The sequence below is a fragment of the Cololabis saira genome, chromosome 15, assembly GCF_033807715.1.
Source record: "Cololabis saira isolate AMF1-May2022 chromosome 15, fColSai1.1, whole genome shotgun sequence".
Lineage (NCBI taxonomy): Eukaryota > Metazoa > Chordata > Actinopteri > Beloniformes > Belonidae > Cololabis > Cololabis saira.
In genome coordinates this window covers 14,625,415-14,643,275 of record NC_084601.1, presented here as the reverse complement: position 1 = coordinate 14,643,275, position 17,861 = coordinate 14,625,415, and the positions used below count along the sequence as shown (strand labels likewise).

General features: G+C 41.9%; 1 protein-coding gene across 2 annotated transcripts in view; it reads left to right on the top strand.

Annotated features, from left to right (window-relative positions):
* LOC133461607 (electrogenic aspartate/glutamate antiporter SLC25A13, mitochondrial) overlaps positions 1-17,861 on the top strand; it is a 44,263-nt gene that overhangs the window by 17,392 nt on the left and 9,010 nt on the right. Inside the window, exons 6-12 of one of the 2 annotated variants that reach the window (XM_061742707.1) lie at positions 3,375-3,468; positions 4,297-4,381; positions 7,560-7,641; positions 8,572-8,730; positions 10,671-10,723; positions 11,022-11,102; positions 15,966-16,106. In XM_061742707.1, the coding sequence (XP_061598691.1) occupies positions 3,375-3,468; positions 4,297-4,381; positions 7,560-7,641; positions 8,572-8,730; positions 10,671-10,723; positions 11,022-11,102; positions 15,966-16,106 (695 nt within the window). Of the gene's footprint in view, positions 1-3,374; positions 3,469-4,296; positions 4,382-7,556; positions 7,642-8,571; positions 8,731-10,670; positions 10,724-11,021; positions 11,103-15,965; positions 16,107-17,861 lie in introns of both variants that reach the window. The other variant, XM_061742705.1, reaches the window with a different exon arrangement.

Genomic DNA, 17,861 nt, shown 5'->3' with positions numbered 1-17,861 from the left:
TTTGATCGGACCATGGAGCGCACGAGCGAGCTATAATAGGAGCAGTTGCATTTCCATGCCTGCAAGCGTGCGCGTGCATAAGAGAGCGTCTCTGCCTCTGTCTGTTGCACTTATGTTCAGCCAGGTTTATGTAAATTGTAGATATTTTTTATCTTAAGTTTTTCTCTATTGAATATAAAGACGTTTGATACAGAAAAACGGTTAAATTATTACGATTTTCACTGAAATGAAAACTTGAAGGGGTCTACAAACAGCTGCTCAAAAATAATGAATGCTGAATGAAAGGGATCTATTGTGACTTGTATTATGGGATGTAATATCAGTTCTCAGAAACTAGTCTAAAATTGTTCTATTTTATGCAGAAAACAAGTAGTTAACTTCTTACTTAATGTTTTTGTGGCTTAAATGTGCTCATTACACTTTGTGTTTCGCACATTTCAATAGTTAACGTTCATATTAAAACGAAAAAATACAGATTAGTATTTAAGGAAATATGGATTACTGGGGAAAGTTTTAACTCCTATGTGTCACCATGAAACTACCCCGGCTCATCACTTCTACTTCACATATGACCAGAAATGTTTGATGTTTTGTGTTTAACTGTTTAAATTATTTTTTATTTTGTTGTGTCTGTGAGAATCTTAACATCTACATACAGTTTAGTTTTTTCTTTGAACGTGAGGTTATTTCCTGAACTGTCAAGCAATAGTTTGGCAGCAGCTGTAGTATTACGCAGCTCTGGTTATCGTTTCCACTCAGTAACAGGTTTGCTGCTCCACGTCCACGAGAAGTGGTGCTCCACTAGAAACGGGTTAATAGTTTACACTTATAGAAGACATCCAGTTATGTATGAATATGTGTGTGTTGTGTTTGTGTGTGTGTGTTACATGTAGACCATCTATCACGATTGGGATCTCGCCAGACGAGAGTCTTATCTCTCTCCCTGTGTGTATATTTGAGTGCGTGTGGGAATTTTTTTCTTCCTTTCTTGTGGAGGTATGCCGTCTCCTGTGCTCGCGAGCATTACCTGCGTGTAGCCAGGGATGTGTGTGTGTGTGTGTGTGTGTGTGTGTGTGTGTGTGTGTGTGAGAGAGAGAGGGAAAGCGAGCATGCCTCAGGGGTAAGCTGAGCCTCGGCGGGGTGAATGGCTCCAGTGTAGGACGACTTTGTCACAATCCCAGCCTGCTTCTCTTTGAATAATGCAGGTCAAACAATGCTGACTCCTCCACTGTAAACCACCCTGCAGTCAACCTGTTCTTTTTACCCTCCAACAAAAGACCAGGTCTTTAGTTACAACATGCTAAAGCTGCCTCTTGAAATTCATAACTCTTCATAGACATATAGGCCTTTAACATCAGTTTAGGGTTACTAATGTGTGTGGAAGGAAAAATCCAGGACTAAACACAGTTTATTAGGGATACCGCCAGTACTAAGGACTCCTGCTTCATCAAACTTGTTTGCTACTCAGTGTCTGTGTCAGTGATAACAGGAACAACAACTAAATAGCGCAGTGCAACGCTTTAGTGAGGCTCGTCACATCATTCGGTTACCCACACGTGTTAGCCTACACTGATCAGCCACAAGATTAAAACCACTCATAGGTAAAGTAACACTGCTAATCTTGCTACAATGCAGCGTTCTCCTGGGAAAACCTGCATCCTGGCCGTCGCGAGGCCGATGTCTCAACAGTCTGATAGTAAGATGGCATTCGTCCCATCAGGCATTACTTCACCTCACACCCGAGTGGGTGCAGCAAATCTTTTATTGCACATTTTTTGGCATGAATAAAGGAAAACTATATCAGCCGCCTCCGCCTTTGCTTAGAAGTCCCCAATCGCACGATTTTGCCAAAATGTTACGCCTCCATTTGTGAGCTTACGTTCAAAACCGATCATTAGTTTCAGGTGGGAATTTTAAATCAGAAGTTTAGAGTTGATGATCTGATTCTTTGACTTGAAGCGAGCGACTGACTCGGGTATCTGATCGAGTTGTTCCCTAAGGGCCAGAACTGGGGTTGGAGTTGAGCATGTGTTCACTGCTTTCTGCTCGTGTATACAGGACTGTCTCATAAAATTAGAATATTGTGATAAAGTTCTTTATTGTCTGTAATGCAATTAAAAAAACAAAAATGTCATACATTCTGGATTCATTACAAATCAACTGAAATATTGCAAGCCTTTTATTATTTTAATATTGCTGATTATGGTTTACAGTTTAAGATTAAGATTCCCAGAATATTCAAATTTTTTGAGATAGGATATTTGAGTTTTCTTAAGCTGTAAGCCATGATCAGCAATATTAAAATAATAAAAGGCTTGCAATATTTCAGTTGAATTGTGACATTTTTGTTTTTGTAATTGCATTACAGAAAATCACAATATTCTAATTTTCTGAGACTGTCCTGTATATACTTCAGACTGGATCTTTGACCACTGTAATTCAGGTAAATGTAAAGCTTTTCCTGGTCCGCAGTTAATATTTATTGCGGTCTACGCTCCATCCAGACGTCAGAACGTTGGGAATGCCATCGGCTTACTGTTAACATGCTTTATCCATTTTACTTTAAGTTCTGATGCATCTTTGTCCGGGCTTAGTCGAGCTGGAGCCTTACTGCTTAGATTACTGTTTGAGGTTGTCAGGTAGTCGTTTTACTGCATTATTTCAACCTTTTCTTGTTGTAATCCACCAGACAGACCAGCAGGAGAGGAGTTCCAGTCCACAAAGCTAATGCCACAACCGTAAACAGATGTTACTGTCTGCGTGGGGCTGCTCGTCTCACCTGTCTCATCTATCACTCCTCTTATTTACCCAATCTGAATGTTGGATTAAGTTTTGAGAGTGATGCAAAATGCGAATTGTTGGCAAATAGCGTGTTCTGATGTTATTTTTTCAGTTTAATTGTTTGAACCTGGACTTTTTGACACGTCTTTGTCGGGTTAAGAGGGCCTCCTTCTACTCTAACCCACCTTTCTGACTCTCTCTTTTCCCATCTGTCAACTTTTGCCAGGTCTGCAGATTGGCTTTTTGGTTCTTGGACTGTAGTCTCACTGTCCAATTACAAAAATTTTCCTTTTAATACTTAAATACTGGTCGTCCAGCATGTTCCAGTCTAAGGCAGACCTTCACTTTAATGGTTCCTGACCATCAGAACCACTGTCCTCTCAAAAACCACTAGAAAAGTGGCCACACCTCCCAATAATACATTTCTCTGACTCAGTGATCTTGGAATAAGATTTTTGTATGTCTGCTCCCATCATGCTGTGTGTTGCTCAGCTGAGTGAATGCTGTCTTGTTTTCACAGGAAGCCATAAATTCTGCCTCAGTAAAGTCTTTTTTTTGTATTTATACATGCTTTTTGTGTCCTTTCTCTGCAGAGGAGTTCATAGTGGCAGCTCAGAAGTTCGGACAGGTAACACCTATGGAGGTCGACATCCTCTTTCAGCTAGCTGACCTGTCAGAGCCTCGTGGGTAAGACTAAACTTCAGAACTGCACACAGATATAAAAGGAGATGGGATAAGGTTTCATATGCACACTCATGCAAAAGTTTGAAATATGTTATTTTAATGCCTTTATTTATATCAACCCGTCAAAATTCGAGGTTACAGTGCAGAATCGCCAGTCTTCCAGTTACCTTTTGTTTGCCAGACCAGCAATTGGGTTTAGGAATAAATCTAGCCTCCACCGGTTTATCAGCAGCTCTTGAATTTTGTCCCTTTTTCTTTACTACACGTTAAGCTCTAAGGGATGACCACCTTCTCCAGCTTGGATCAAAAACATGGTATTTTTATTCAACTCGTGCCACAAAATCTTTCATCAGTCCAAACCCAATCGAAGCTCATGTTCGTGGCACAAAACAACTGTATATGTCTCACGTTCCCCTGCTTCCTTTACATCTGCCCTGCGGCCGGACGAGCGCACTCATAATTTCTAAGCCCGGCCTGAGACACCACCTGATTATTATTTTTGGGCAATGGGATACTTTAATAGTTCTCTCCACTCCCCTTGATTGGGGATGTGAGAGATAATAATCCAATATTGCCAAGAGAGCGTTGGGGGGGTGAGGATTTGGTGTTCCAAGTTCCCTGACACCGGGAATTTCAGGACTGTCAGAGAACTTTGTTGTTCTTGGATAAAGTGATCGTAAAACTTCTATAGACAGTTATCGCGCCAAGCCAAGATCTAGATTCATGATTGCTGCTGTATTTTCAAGCATGAGCTTCAGGTAACGTCAGACAGACAACTGGGTGAAACATTATAACTCTCTGAGGATAACTTGAGGTGTCTCTCTCCATCAGCCGTGTTGGTTTAGTGGACGTTGAGAGGATAGCCCCGTTGGAGGAAGGTTCCCTGCCCTACAACCTGGCTGAGGTCCAGAGACAGGTACAGAACATGGTTTGTTGGTGTGTTTGCTCAGCTCTGCCACACTGGCAGCTCTTCTGCTTTCCAATACGTTCTCTTGAGTCACAATGTACATGACTAACATTCACAATTAAAGATATTGATATATCTTTGGTCATCTTTTTATAATACTCTCTCAAAAGCCCTTAATAAAGCGGTGGTTTCTAGCCCTTTAATTTCTATTTTTGGTGTACCTAAAGATTTTAATAGTTTTACTAAGAAGGAGATTAATATAATTGCTTTTTCCTCTCTTGTAGCTCGTAGACGTATTTTACTTCAATGGAAGGACCAAAAACCTCCATCTCCCAATTCTTGGTTGAAAGACCTGATGTCCTTTTTATATTTAGAGACAATTAAATATGGTATTAGGGGTTGCTCTACAAAGTTTTTTTATATTTGGGAACTTATTCTTTCTTTTGTTAATTCTTTGGCATCCTTGGAAGATTAATTTAATTTGATTTAATTTAATTATAGGGAAGTATGATATTGCTAACCATGTCTATTTTTTTAGGGTTCCTCTTATGTCTGTTTATTTGAATTTTTATCTTATTTATCTTATTTTAATCTTATTTCATTTTATTTATTTATTTTTTTATTTATTTCGTTTTTATAAAGAAACATGTTAAAAAAAATATTTTGATATATTCTGTTCATATTTAATTAATACTCTGAAACAAAACATCACTTTGATTTGCAATTTTTGCATGAATTGAAAATAGAAAGATTTATTGAGAGTCACAGTTCAGTGAAAGAAAGACAGCACGAGTCCAGATCCAAACCCGTTTGATAAGCATGAACTTCCTAGTTCTTCTCACTTTTAAAAAGTTCAACCCAAGTTGGTGATAAAGTTGTGTTTAAGTAACTTCCCATTATAGACGTGAGCCTAAAAAGACTTTTCGTGAAAGGAAATGCCGCCTGGCCTTCCACTGCGTGTGGTTATTGTCTTAAAAGACATGCAACACTCATACATCACTGGAAATAAAGGCAGGCAGAGTCACCCTGAAGGAGCCCAAACCAAAGTAAAACACGCCTCAAGTTGCATTTCATACCTAACAAAAGCAGTATTTAACAATGAGAAGTAGGTGGACGTATGGACAGCCAGACAGAATTTCTTTTTTCTTTCCCCCTTCTCAAGCTGTTTGGTCGTAGTTGCGCTGCTTGGCCAGGGCAAACTGGAGCAGGCTGGGGCCAAAGGGGAGAAGCGAAGGGGCCCAGCACTGCACAGACGCCAGTCCAACCACAACGAGCCACTTTAGGCCCTTGTGGTTTGGGATTAGGGGCTGGCTGCCAGCTAGCTGGAGCTCTCTCCCCTCGTCTTTTACTACCTCTCTTCATTTCTTTTTCCCTTTTTTAAATAGTTCTGTTTCTCTGTCCCTCTCTCATATAGGTTTGCCCCTTTTTCTCGTTGCATTGCACCAACCCGTTCCCGGTCTCTCCCTCACTCATTCTGATAGTATTACCAAGCTTAAGTGGAGTTTGAGTTAGTTCTTACAAGTGGGCCGTCTGCATTTGTTAATAATTACATGCCATTGTGTGATTTGATGTAGTGTTTTCTTTTTTTTCTTTTAAAATGTTGAAAATGTGCATTCATTCTTCAGCTCTCACCATACAGTCGTAACCAAAGCAACCCCCTAATGGATGTTTAGCCTGAACTCTTCTCTACTATTGCATTGCATCAGTTAAAATATTTCTCTATAGCTTTATTTTGTAGATCCTACTGCACTTAAACTCTATGCAGGATGTGAGAGGCATCATGAATTTAGTCTCCTATTACGGTATTTGGGTGTCTTGGTGGTGGGATCAGATGTTTGACATGCACTGTTTTGCAGGAAACCACCGTCTACTTTTGTCAAGTCACGCTTTGGTAGGGATGGGCGGTATGGACTAAAAAATGTATCACGATAATTTCTGGCTTTTATCCCGATAACGATAAAAATTACGATAAAAAAAATACCAATTCAACTCCATCTTTTTAACTATGAATCTATCTCGCTCTCAGATCCGCCATGTTTGTCATCAACGGGAATTTATCTTTCTTTCTTTCTTTCTTTCTTTCTTTCTTTCTTTCTTTCTTTCTTTCTTTCTTTCTTTCTTTCTTTCTTTCTTTCTTTCTTTCTTTCTTTCTTTCTTTCTTTCTTTCTTTCTTTCTTTCTTTCTTTCTTTCTTCCTTCCTTCCTTCCTTCCTTCTTTTTTCCCTTCCTTCCTCCTTTCCTCCTGCTCTTTCCTTCCTTCTTCCCTTCCTCTTTTCTCCCTTCCTTCTCCCCTTTCCTTCCTTCCTTCCTTCCTTCCTTCCTTCCTTCCTTCCTTCCTTCCTTCCTTCCTTCCTTCCTTCCTTCCTTCCTTTCTTCCTTCCTTCCCTCTTTTCTCCCTTCCTTCCTCCTTTCCTTGTTTTCTTCCTTCCTTGTTTTCTTCCTTCCTTCCTTCCTTCCTTCCTTCCTTCCTTCCTTCCTTCCTTCCTTCCTTCCTTCTTTTATCCCCTTCCTTCCTTCTTTCCTCCTGCTCTCTCCTTCCTTCTTCCCTTCCTATTTTCTCCCTTCCTTCCTCCTTTCCTCCTGCTCTTTCCTTCCTTCTTCCCTTCCTCTTTTCTCCCTTCCTTCTCCCCTTTCCTTCCTTCCTTCCTTCCTTCCTTCCTTCCTTCCTTCCTTCCTTCCTTCCTTCCTTCCTTCCTTCCTTCCTTCCTTCCTTCCTTCCTTCCTTCCTTCCTTCCTTCCTTTCTTCCTTCCTTCCCTCTTTTCTCCCTTCCTTCCTCCTTTCCTTGTTTTCTTCCTTCCTTCCTTCCTTCCTTCCTTCCTTCCTTCCTTCCTTCCTTCCTTCCTTCCTTCCTTCCTTCCTTCCTTCCTTCCTTTCTTCCTTCCTTCCTTCCTTCTTTTATCCCCTTCCTTCCTTCTTTCCTCCTGCTCTCTCCTTCCTTCTTCCCTTCCTATTTTCTCCCTTCCTTCCATAAATCAGCTTTACACAAAAACGTCATCAACGGGAATTTATCGTTTTTACCGCGAGATGACGAATTCTTATCGTGAGGAATTCTTTTGACGGTATATCGTGAACGGTAAAATATCGCCCATTCCTACGCTTTGGCTGCTCTTTCTGATTCACTAATTGTTTTGTCTTCTGTACTAACGTCTTTATTGTGTTTTTCTGGTGTGCGGCCGCCGGCCAGCAGCTGGGCAGTAGCAGCTCCCGCCCTGTTCTTGTCCAGGTGGCAGAGTCTATTTACAGATTCACTCTTGGCTCAGTCGCAGGGGGTAAGAGTCACGCCCCATTGCCTCTCCGCATACCTTTACCCCACCACCCACACACGTACCTGTTTGCCCGACTCCTTGCCCCCCCCCTCCCCGTGCTGTCCTCATAAGAAAAGGTTGAGAGAGCGAGGATAATGGCCCTTCTGTTCACCTTTACCCTCCTAAGAGAAACACTCAGTCCCTGCTTTAAGAGAAGTGTTCACTCTTTTTTTCTTGATCTCACTCAGTCTCTCTTTCTCTCTCTTATCTCCTCCCTTCTTCGCCTCATCCCTCGCCCTCACCTTGTCTGATGCCTCTCCGTTTGCCATGGGAAACTCCTCATGTGCGTTCCTTTGTACCTGTGGGAGTGATCAGGAGACATACGATGAGGCTGTGGGGTGAAGGGTGGTGCCCAGGCCTTGTGTTTGGCTCTCGACGCCCCACTGTTTTCCTAGGCCTCCTCCTCCCCTCCTTCATTCCTCTCCCCTCTTTCTCCTTCTATCACAAAGGAGACAGCTTAATAAGGTGGTTCAGGTCTGCCATCCCTTCTTCTTTCCCGGCCTCTCTCTAATTAAGTCTGTCGCCTTGGGTCGGTTCTTTTTGTTTGCGTCCACGTGACAGTCCCGAAGACACTGCAGCTCAAAACACATCTTAGCATTATTTCTCCTGATTTCCCCTTCCTCCTCCTCCTCCCCTTCTTGTCCCACTTCCTGTACCTCTTCCTCCTCTTAAAGGATCAGATTACCTAAATCACTAAAAGACCTTAAGTGTCATCTGGGAGTGCAGGTGAAGTTCTTCATACCAACATAATAAGTTCATTGAGTCCCTTGTGATAGACCTAAATGATTAATTGATTTTGATTTCAGTTTGCTTTACCTTGTGGCCGTGGAAAAGTTGTAATAATAAACTTTTGCAATGAATGATCCGTATCTGAATACACTTCCCCCCCTGTAGCTGTGGGGGCCACAGCCGTGTACCCCATTGATCTGGTGAAGACGCGCATGCAGAACCAGCGCAGCAGCGGCTCCGTGGTGGGAGAGCTCATGTACAAGAACAGCCTGGACTGCTTTAAGAAGGTGGTGCAATACGAGGGCTTCTTCGGCCTTTACCGAGGTCAGTCTGAATGAACGGTTCGGACATCGTATTTAAGTATGTCAACATGTGTTGTTTTCTTTGTGTGTCCCCATGTCGATGCGTGCTGGTATTTCACATTGTTTTAAAAAGAAGAAAAGAAAATAGGAGCCAAGATTTCCCTTGTAGCAACATGATGAGCGTTATTCACTTCACCTGTCCTGCTGATTGATGTAAATTCACTCTCATGCATGACTGGAACATAATTGCTTAGTATCAGCATGCCGAAAAGACTTTGTGTATGTTTACAAACAGTATGCGTTAAGTCGAAGCTCGAATCCATTTAACTAATGTCCATCCTGGATCCGTCTCCAAAATGATGTTTGCATACAATTACCGGGAAAGAAACAGTTCGCTAAGAGCGATGAGAGGAAGGATGGGGTAGTGAGGACAGTGAAATGGAGGAGTGAGGGGAGAAGAGGGCGCTGGGGTTTGCTGGACAGGACGGTGGTGTCACTTCACCTCTCTTCTGACCTCCCCTCTTTGAAGTGATGCCCGGCTGGCTGGAGACTTGGAGAACAGGACAATGAATGTCTTACAGAAGGCCACATGCCTTTAGGTCTGTGTCATGATGTTGTGATGTCGGTCGTCTAGCCCTACTCACCTGTACAAATGCCTCACACACACACCCACACACACACACACACACAAATATAGGACTAAAGGTGTGCAGATGCGGTGTGTACCAGGGCAAGACATCAGCGGTGACTCGCCCCCGTGTCCTCAGAAGCTCCAGCCAGTCTGTCTGTATTGTCAAAGTCACATAATAGACGGATTGAGAAGACGTACCTTGGAATGGCAGGATATCTTTTGATTGACAGAGTTGGACTCCCGAAAGGAAACGTGAATAATTTAATTTCTGTGGGAAAGGCAGAGGCTATCCAGAGTGAATCCGCCTGGCAGACACAGAGACAGAGAGACTTGGCTTCAGATCGATGCCCAGAGAGGTATCGTTTCAGCGAAACCGCACTTATGTAACGTAAGCTGAAAGAGCCGTCAGTGTTGAGGAAAAACTGCAGTTGGAAATAAATGGGAGTACCAGCGACAATGACTTTTAAAGATCCTCTCTGACGGAAATGTGAACGTCGCTAACATGTTTGTATGACTGTTTTTATGGCACGTATAAGACCACTGAACATTGTGATTGAGCGTATCCACATCGTAACAGCAGCATAGCAGCTGCTGAAGCCTCATCCTTAACTTACAGAGGGAACCGGACCTGCGAACCCGCTGGACTGGACCGGTCAGAGATGTTGACTGAGAACATGGAAAGTGAATATATGATACTGACGAGCACAGAAGAGGTTTTCGAGGTTTGATAAGTGTCTAAAATAAGAAAAAACAGGTTATCAATAGCTTGTTTTTTAAATGGATCATTGAAATGACCCTTTTTAACTCAATGCTGAATAAAGAATTGAACTCTTTATCGTAGATAAGCTGTTAAATAGCATTGTTGGACGTCCCTCTGGTCTTCGGGCCGGGTAGGGGGCCAGATTCAAGACTGCACACTCGTGATCATCTTGTTTATTTTTAACTCGCTCTGGGCTTTAATTGAGGTGTGTCTAAACATTTGGTTGCTTCGTTTTATATTCTTTCCCCTCTTTTCTATTCTGGGAAACCATTTTTGTTTTTTTTTCTCACTTGATCCGCTCCTTATCCCTTCTTCCTCTCTCCCCCTTGTTACACTCTGATGTCCCCACACTCCACATCAATAGAGTTCATTAGTGTTGAGGGGAACTCGCACAGTCGGACGCATGCGGCGGGAAGCCACACTTGATGTGGAGTCTGTGGAAGTGGTATAAGCGTGCGTGTGTGCGTGTGTGTGTGTGTGTGTGTGTGGGTGGGGGGGTGGAGGGAGGAGCAGAGAGTAGGGGTACCACAGCACTCCTTTTTCTAATCATTTTGTCCTTTTCTAATGATAGGTCTGGTACCGCAGCTACTGGGTGTGGCGCCCGAGAAAGCCATAAAGCTCACAGTAAGTCACCGTGTTAGGAAATGTGCACACATGCATCCATACTCACACAAAACGTCTCTGTCACACAAGACACGTCACGGCTGCATGCACATAACCTTTTACGTGTTGGGTAAAACCTAAAAGCGTCCAGAGCTGTCGGTATCTGCGGTAACAAACATTGGTATTTCCCGACAACTGGTGTCATTCTTGTTGGTGCCGCCACCTCATCAAGAAAGAAAATGTTGCATTATTTCATATCACGGTGCATTGTAGAATCTTTTAATACCGTGCTGTGAAAGCTGAACCTCTGTGTCTTCAGGTGAACGACTTTGTGCGAGGAAAGACGCTCCAGAAAGACGGTACGGTGCCGCTGCGGGCTGAGATCATGGCTGGTGCATGTGTGAGTTATCGATTCATTTTTAAAAAGCATTTCAGATCATATCGGCCTGTTCTCAGGTTAGGTACAGATAAGACTCTAAGTTTAACGGGTTGAACAAGACAGATACCACTTTTTGGAATGTTGAAATTATCAGTTAAAAGTTTGGACACCCCCAAAACATTTCAGTTTAAATTCAAACTTTTGAGTTTTACTGATTGTCATTATTCTTGATGTTTCTATAAGTGAGTTTTTAACCAAAACAGTGGTGTTAATACAATGTATTTAGTGTCTAACCACATGTAAACTTCACATATCTTAATTGTAAGATCTTCTATTCTCCAAACCTCTGAATGTTTTGTATCTTAATCAAACAGTATCCAGGTTGTGTTTTTGGTGTAATCATCCCGGCTCTTCACAGTGCCCTCTGAATTTGAAGGGATTTTATGGCCAGGCCGGGGCCCAGACTGGCCTGCGTTGACCGTCTTCTGCGTGCTGCCCCTGCGACGGTCAGGGAGACGGACGTGGACTTGTTTAGAGGCCAGAAGTCCCTGTTTGCTGATGGAACCTGTAACGACCCCACATGAAAAGCAAACACATGCACTGTGCTTGTAAAAAGCATGTGCATGCACATCAAACCAAAATAAAAAAAAGCGTACAGGTGCATTCACACACGTGGGCACTTTCAGGGAAGAGATGAAGATTGACAGGAGCTGCTACCTGAGCACCCTTGTGGCTCCCAAATCAGTCCGTCTCTTGCTCTGGCTCTCCTCCCATCATAGGTTTTGATCACCGAGCTGTCACAGTATCTCTCTCTCTCTCTCTCTCTCTCTCACACACACACACACACACACACACACACACACACACACACACACACACACACACACACACACACACACACACACACACACACACACACACACACACACACACACACACACACACACACACACACACACTCCTAACAGTAAGTCATGGCAGGTTGGCCGCTCCAGCCGAACCAAATGAAAGACGCTCTTTCATTCAACCTTCTTTTGATGCTGATCACTAAAGCAAAGTATTTCAGGATACACAAGTCATTATGGGTTTAGCTCCACTTGGGCACATTCAATTGACCTTATTAGTTCGGGGAATATGTTTGAGAAATGTTGAAACCCACTAACAGCTTCTCTATCTCAAAAATGTAGAAAGTGATCGTTGCTTTGTGAAAGAAGGCGACGAAGAAAGCGTAACAACTATACAAAAGTAATTCTCTGCACTGTCCGAGGTGTGGAGAGTACTGGTTGCTTGTTTTCTGCATTGCATATGGATTCAATACAGAGCCATTCTGCAAATGCAGAAAGAGAGAGATAGAGAGAGAGGATAAATGCAGTAGAGAGGAGCGTGGATGGATGGATTTTTCCTCTTTTCCTCTGAGAGCCGTCATGACAGCTCCTTTCATCCCTGCTGAAGCCCTGGTGTTAGTGCTGGCACTGCACTCTGCCTGCCTTTATCACACACACAACTCTGATTTTTGCGAGGCTTCAGCCGTAGCCCATGAAATCTGTTTATATCATTTGATAGCTGTGAAAGTGTTGCTTTGGACCACAGAGTCAGTCCTCCGATCCACAGTCTGTAAAGCAAGAAAACAGAAAGGCTTAAGGGGGGAATAGTTTTATGGTGGCTTCTTTGGGAATGGAAATGATCTTATCTCAGCTGCAGCTTCATCGCCTCTAAAGTGGTGTTTTTGTGTTTCTTCTCCCTATACATCTGTCTGCCCTTCTGGCCTCGTCTCATCAAATGCTCTCTTGCTTCCCCTTTCTCTCACTCCCTCCTTTCTCCCGGTCTAAACCCCGTGGCCCAGCACCATTAAGCTCCAGTACGGGCTGCCAGTTTCTAATGATTATTTGGTAAGAATGGCATGCTCCGTTTACAGATCTGGTTGAATGCTTATCTGGACAGCATTCTGGGCCTTAAGTTACACAAAATACTTACTGGGTCATTACTGCAAGCATGCAGGGTTAAGACTGTTATCCAAAGTATAGTAACACTCTGTTCAAATTTATAGTTGCTTTAATTTTTTTTATTTTTTTATTTTTTTTAATGGGTTTCTTTTCATGCCTGACATCAGTTATGAAAACAATACCATTGGGTCTTAAAGGTTCACACCCAGCCTTCAAATGAAAGTGTGAATGTTATTTATGGAGGGTGGTTAATGTTTTTAGATGGTGCTAATCTCCTGGATGGCTTGTGTGTGTGTTGGTAGGGATCCACAAACTTAACTAAAGTTTGTTTTGTTCTGTTTTTTTTAGCCTGGGGCAACGATGTGTGCATTAGGTGCTGACGTCCCATGTTTGCAAGGATCTCTTTGCCTTGTAATTACCTGGGAGTAATAAGAGGACCGCCAACGCTGTCACTGCAGAATCAAAACCCTCAGTCTCTCGGTCTTGACCTCTCTTCACTCCTCTTGTTTTGACTGCTCATATCTCTTTACTCATCTCTCTCTTATTAGCTGACTCTGTTCACGGTCTTATGTAATTCAAATGACTTTGACTTTTGGTTTCTTGAGAAAAGTTGACCTTATGTTCACTTCTTTAACATATTTATGCAAGTCTACTTTTTTAATTCAGATTTTTTTAAACTTTAACTTGAATTTTGATCTTCATCTGCAGTCATTATCCTCTTGTGGATACCATCTTTTCATTTCAGCTGTTTTACATTCAGTAGATTCAATAAAGAAATGGCTGAAGGGAATTCAAGTAAATACAGTAAATACATAAAGTTCCTCCCAGAATTTGCTGACATTTCATTGAATCCATTCAACCCTGTACTATGTAACGCCACACTCCTATACCTGGCTATAACACAAGCCCAAATAATGATTGTACCACCCCCGTGCTAAACGCCTTGAGAGCGGGACTTTTTTTGTGGCTCGGCTAGACGTCCATTGGCAAGCTATCAATAAAGGAAAGATTTTCTTTTGAAGTAAATCATTCCTCTACTTCAGAGTCTTCCTAAAGGTCCTTGTCAGATAACAGAGTCCCTGACTTCCCTTACTCCGAGAAACTCCTTTGGTCCAAAAAACACCCACTAACATCTGGCGTGTGAGTGGATTAGTGTGAGCGTGTACCAGGCATCCAGTCCCACATCAAATGTATGCTTTACTTAATTAGGTCAATAGGCTCGGGCTCCGACTGGCGTCGATGGTGGAACATGACACAGGTGTGCATGTTCATGTTTGCTGAGTTAGTTCTGTGGGTGTTCTCCTCAGGAGAAAGGCAGGGCTACATCTCGGATGGGTCTCCAGTCCATTGCAGGGCAAATGAAAAAATAGATAAAGAATAAACATTCTACCTTTGTTGTTAAAATGGTATTAGTTTGCTTAAATCTCCATCTTCCTCATGATGACTCTGAACTGGTCGTAGCTGACAGTTATCAGGGAGCTCCGATCTCTTAAGTTTGAACTTAGCTCTTTTTTTTTCAATCTAAAGTGGTACAAAACAAATAAAGTAATTTAATGTATGAATATTAAAATGCACGCCACTTTATATAACAGCGACAGGCGACGTGGGACGGCAAAATGCGCGAAGAGGTCCAGCACCGTCACTTTTCTGACCTCATGTTAATTCTAATTGCCAGCTCGTCTCCGTGAACGGCACGTTTACGCTCCTCGAGTAAACAACATCTCCATCTCCTCCTTTTCCTTTCTCCCTGGAATCAAACTGAAGCAGCCAACACTGTTAGGGACCGGGGCCAGTGGCCTCTTAATGCTTCAGCTATTAGCCAGCATGTAATCAACAAGGCTATTTCCATAATACAAGTCACAAAGAGTTTGCTGTGAGATGGAGCAGCGTTGAAGCAACAGTCTTCCTGCCATCCGCGGCCAGCACTGGGTCTGGAAGGGAAGCTCTGCCCCTCGATACTCTGTTATTTAAAAACAGCTGCAGACACCTTCAATAGGATGATTATAATCTTTGTGTCTCCCTCCAGCTTTTTTTTTTTCCTCTTAGGCAATATAAAGCAATGCTTAAAACTGAGGGACTTTTAGCAGAAAGCTGCCGACGTTGCAGATTAAAGCTTGGTGCCTTCTCGTAAGGCAAGAGGCGACAAGCACAATCCATCATTCATAACGCGGTAAATAAAGGAGGGGGAGAAAAGACAGAAACAACAACAAACAGACTAGGCCTATTTAAGACAGAAATGGCGCCATGGCAACCGATAGCTATCTAATTGCGATGTGCCACCCTTTTGCGTTTAGCTACAGTAACCACTGGCAACTGCAGGGAGAGACAGACAGCATTGGAGAAGATGAGGGAGATCGTTTGAGAGGAGGTCAGAGGAGGACACAGATGATGTGAAAAACATTGCGAGGAAAATGCAAAATACAGGAAACCTGCCTTCTCAAATCAAATAAAAAAACCCAAACCCTCAAAATCTTAGTATTAGAAAGAATTCTGCAAACCCTGTCATGTTCCCTGACTACAGAGCAAATACTTTACTGTATCTTCCTGAAACTTTATAACATCTGTTGCCTCAAAGTTAAAAGCTCTGCTGCTCAGGAAAGAAACCACGTCAGGACATGCAGCGCTCCCGTCACTCTCCTCTCACAAGTGCAGGTTTGCAGAAGACTTGACAGACTTGACTGCATCAGCTGGACGTCTCTGTGATCTATGGGGGGTCTCCTCCGCTCCACATGTTCCATTTAAAGCTGATCGCAAAATCTGTAACATATTAAGTGAGATGACAGAAACATTTGGTCCCTTGACTCTGTTATGAGGAAAACTGCACAAATCTGTTTTTGTTCGCGGTGATTTGAGTTATTGTACATGTTGAACGTTAGCATCCATCTTTTTCTCTATTTTTGAGCTCAATCCCACCAATTTCTTTGTATTTCTGTATCTGCAGGCAGGTGGATCCCAGGTGATCTTTACAAACCCTTTGGAAATTGTAAAGATCCGTCTACAGGTGGCCGGGGAGATCACCACTGGACCGAGGGTCAGCGCGCTGTCCGTCATTCGAGACCTGGGCTTCTTTGGACTTTACAAGGTGGGAAACATTAGGTTTCAAGGTGTGACCGGCATTAAAGGCTCATGTCGAGCTTATGTTCCCTTGTCGCACTTGGGTTAGGGACGTGCAGATGTGGAGCCATTTTAATCAGCGTGTGGATATCTGGCCTCACAAATCATGACTTCATACCAGAGGTGTCAAAAGTATTCACATTTATTACTCAGGTAGAAGTATAGATAGTAGAGTTTAAAAATACTCCTGTAGAAGTTGAAGTATCAACTCAGTTTTTTACTCAAGTAAAAGTATAAAAGTACTGGTTTCAAAACTACTTAAAGTATAAAAGTAAAAGTAATGTAAGGGGGAAAAAAGCCATTAAGGACAAAAGCCATTGAAAATGAATGCATCTTAGTATAATGCAAATATATTAAAGAACCATATATGTGTACTATTGGGCATTAACATGTGTTTCAGAGAGCAGGAGATATGATGACTAGTTGCCTATAAGTATTGTAATGGTGCAAAAAGTCAAACTTCAGAGGCATGTTATCATTTATCCTAACCTTTATTGGAATGTACATCCAAGTTTAGTTGCAGGAATCTGATGTAAGAACAAAACTGGACAAGAACATCTGAAACAACCACAACCAAATTCACTCTATCCGGATGGAGCAATTTAACTGGATAGTTTTTTTTTAAAGGCCGAAATGAAATAGAGTAACGAGGCTGTTTTTAAAATGTAAGGAGTAAAAAGTACAGATAATTGCGTGAAAATGTAAGGAGTAAAAGTAAAAAGTCGTCTGAAAAATAATTACTCCAGTGAAGTATAGATAACCAAAATTTCTACTTAAGTAAGGTAACGAAGTATTTGTACTTCATTACTTGACACCTCTGCTTCATACCATAAACACTTATTTGAGGAAAGTAATGAAATAAAAGTACTACTATATCCTAAAAAAAAAACTGTCTGTAATGATGAAGACCAAGTTATAATGCAAAATAAATGCAATATTAATTTTCCAAGACCGCTGCTTTTACATTTCTTTGTTTGTTTTTAGGAAAATTCTGCTCAGCATACCTTTAATTCAATCGCTATATTAAAATGATCACATTTAGAGGCTCATTAAACTCTTAAAGTCTCACAATAAACATTGAGATAGATTAACTTGTATTTTATTTTCATCAGTTCAACATTAAAATACCCAAATGTGTTGCTTAGATTTCCTCATCTACTGTAGGTAGAAAACAAAAATATTCAAATGTGTGGGGGTGTTAATGTGAATAATATATCCAGCGTCAAATGCTGTCGTCCAAATGACGTCTCTTTCAGGGAATGTCGTTCTTATTTTAGTGGAACCACGTTCTGCACTTCAGAGCTGTAATGTGCTGAAAATGTCAAAGAAAAATCTATTTTCCTCTGTTTTTCTCTACTTTAAATTCACCACACACATAATAAACAAATATTCACGATAGACTTGTAATTGCATGTTAATGTAAGTTAGAAAAATCACACTTTTCTTTGAATTAACCTCTTTGAAAAACACACCGAGCCCCATTACTAAACTCTGAGATCAGTGGGCAAATAGCTGTATTTATTCTTTTATATTTTCATTGGTCTCACAGCTTCACAACAATTCTTTTCAACGCTGTGATTAAATCATATGTGATTCTTCTATTAACTGTGGTACAATTATACATATTACTTCACCCCATCAACTATCATTTAAGTCAACAACTCCATGTGGTCTGCTGGAGAACAAGAAAAGGCACAATTTATGCTAAAAGCTGAATTTAACC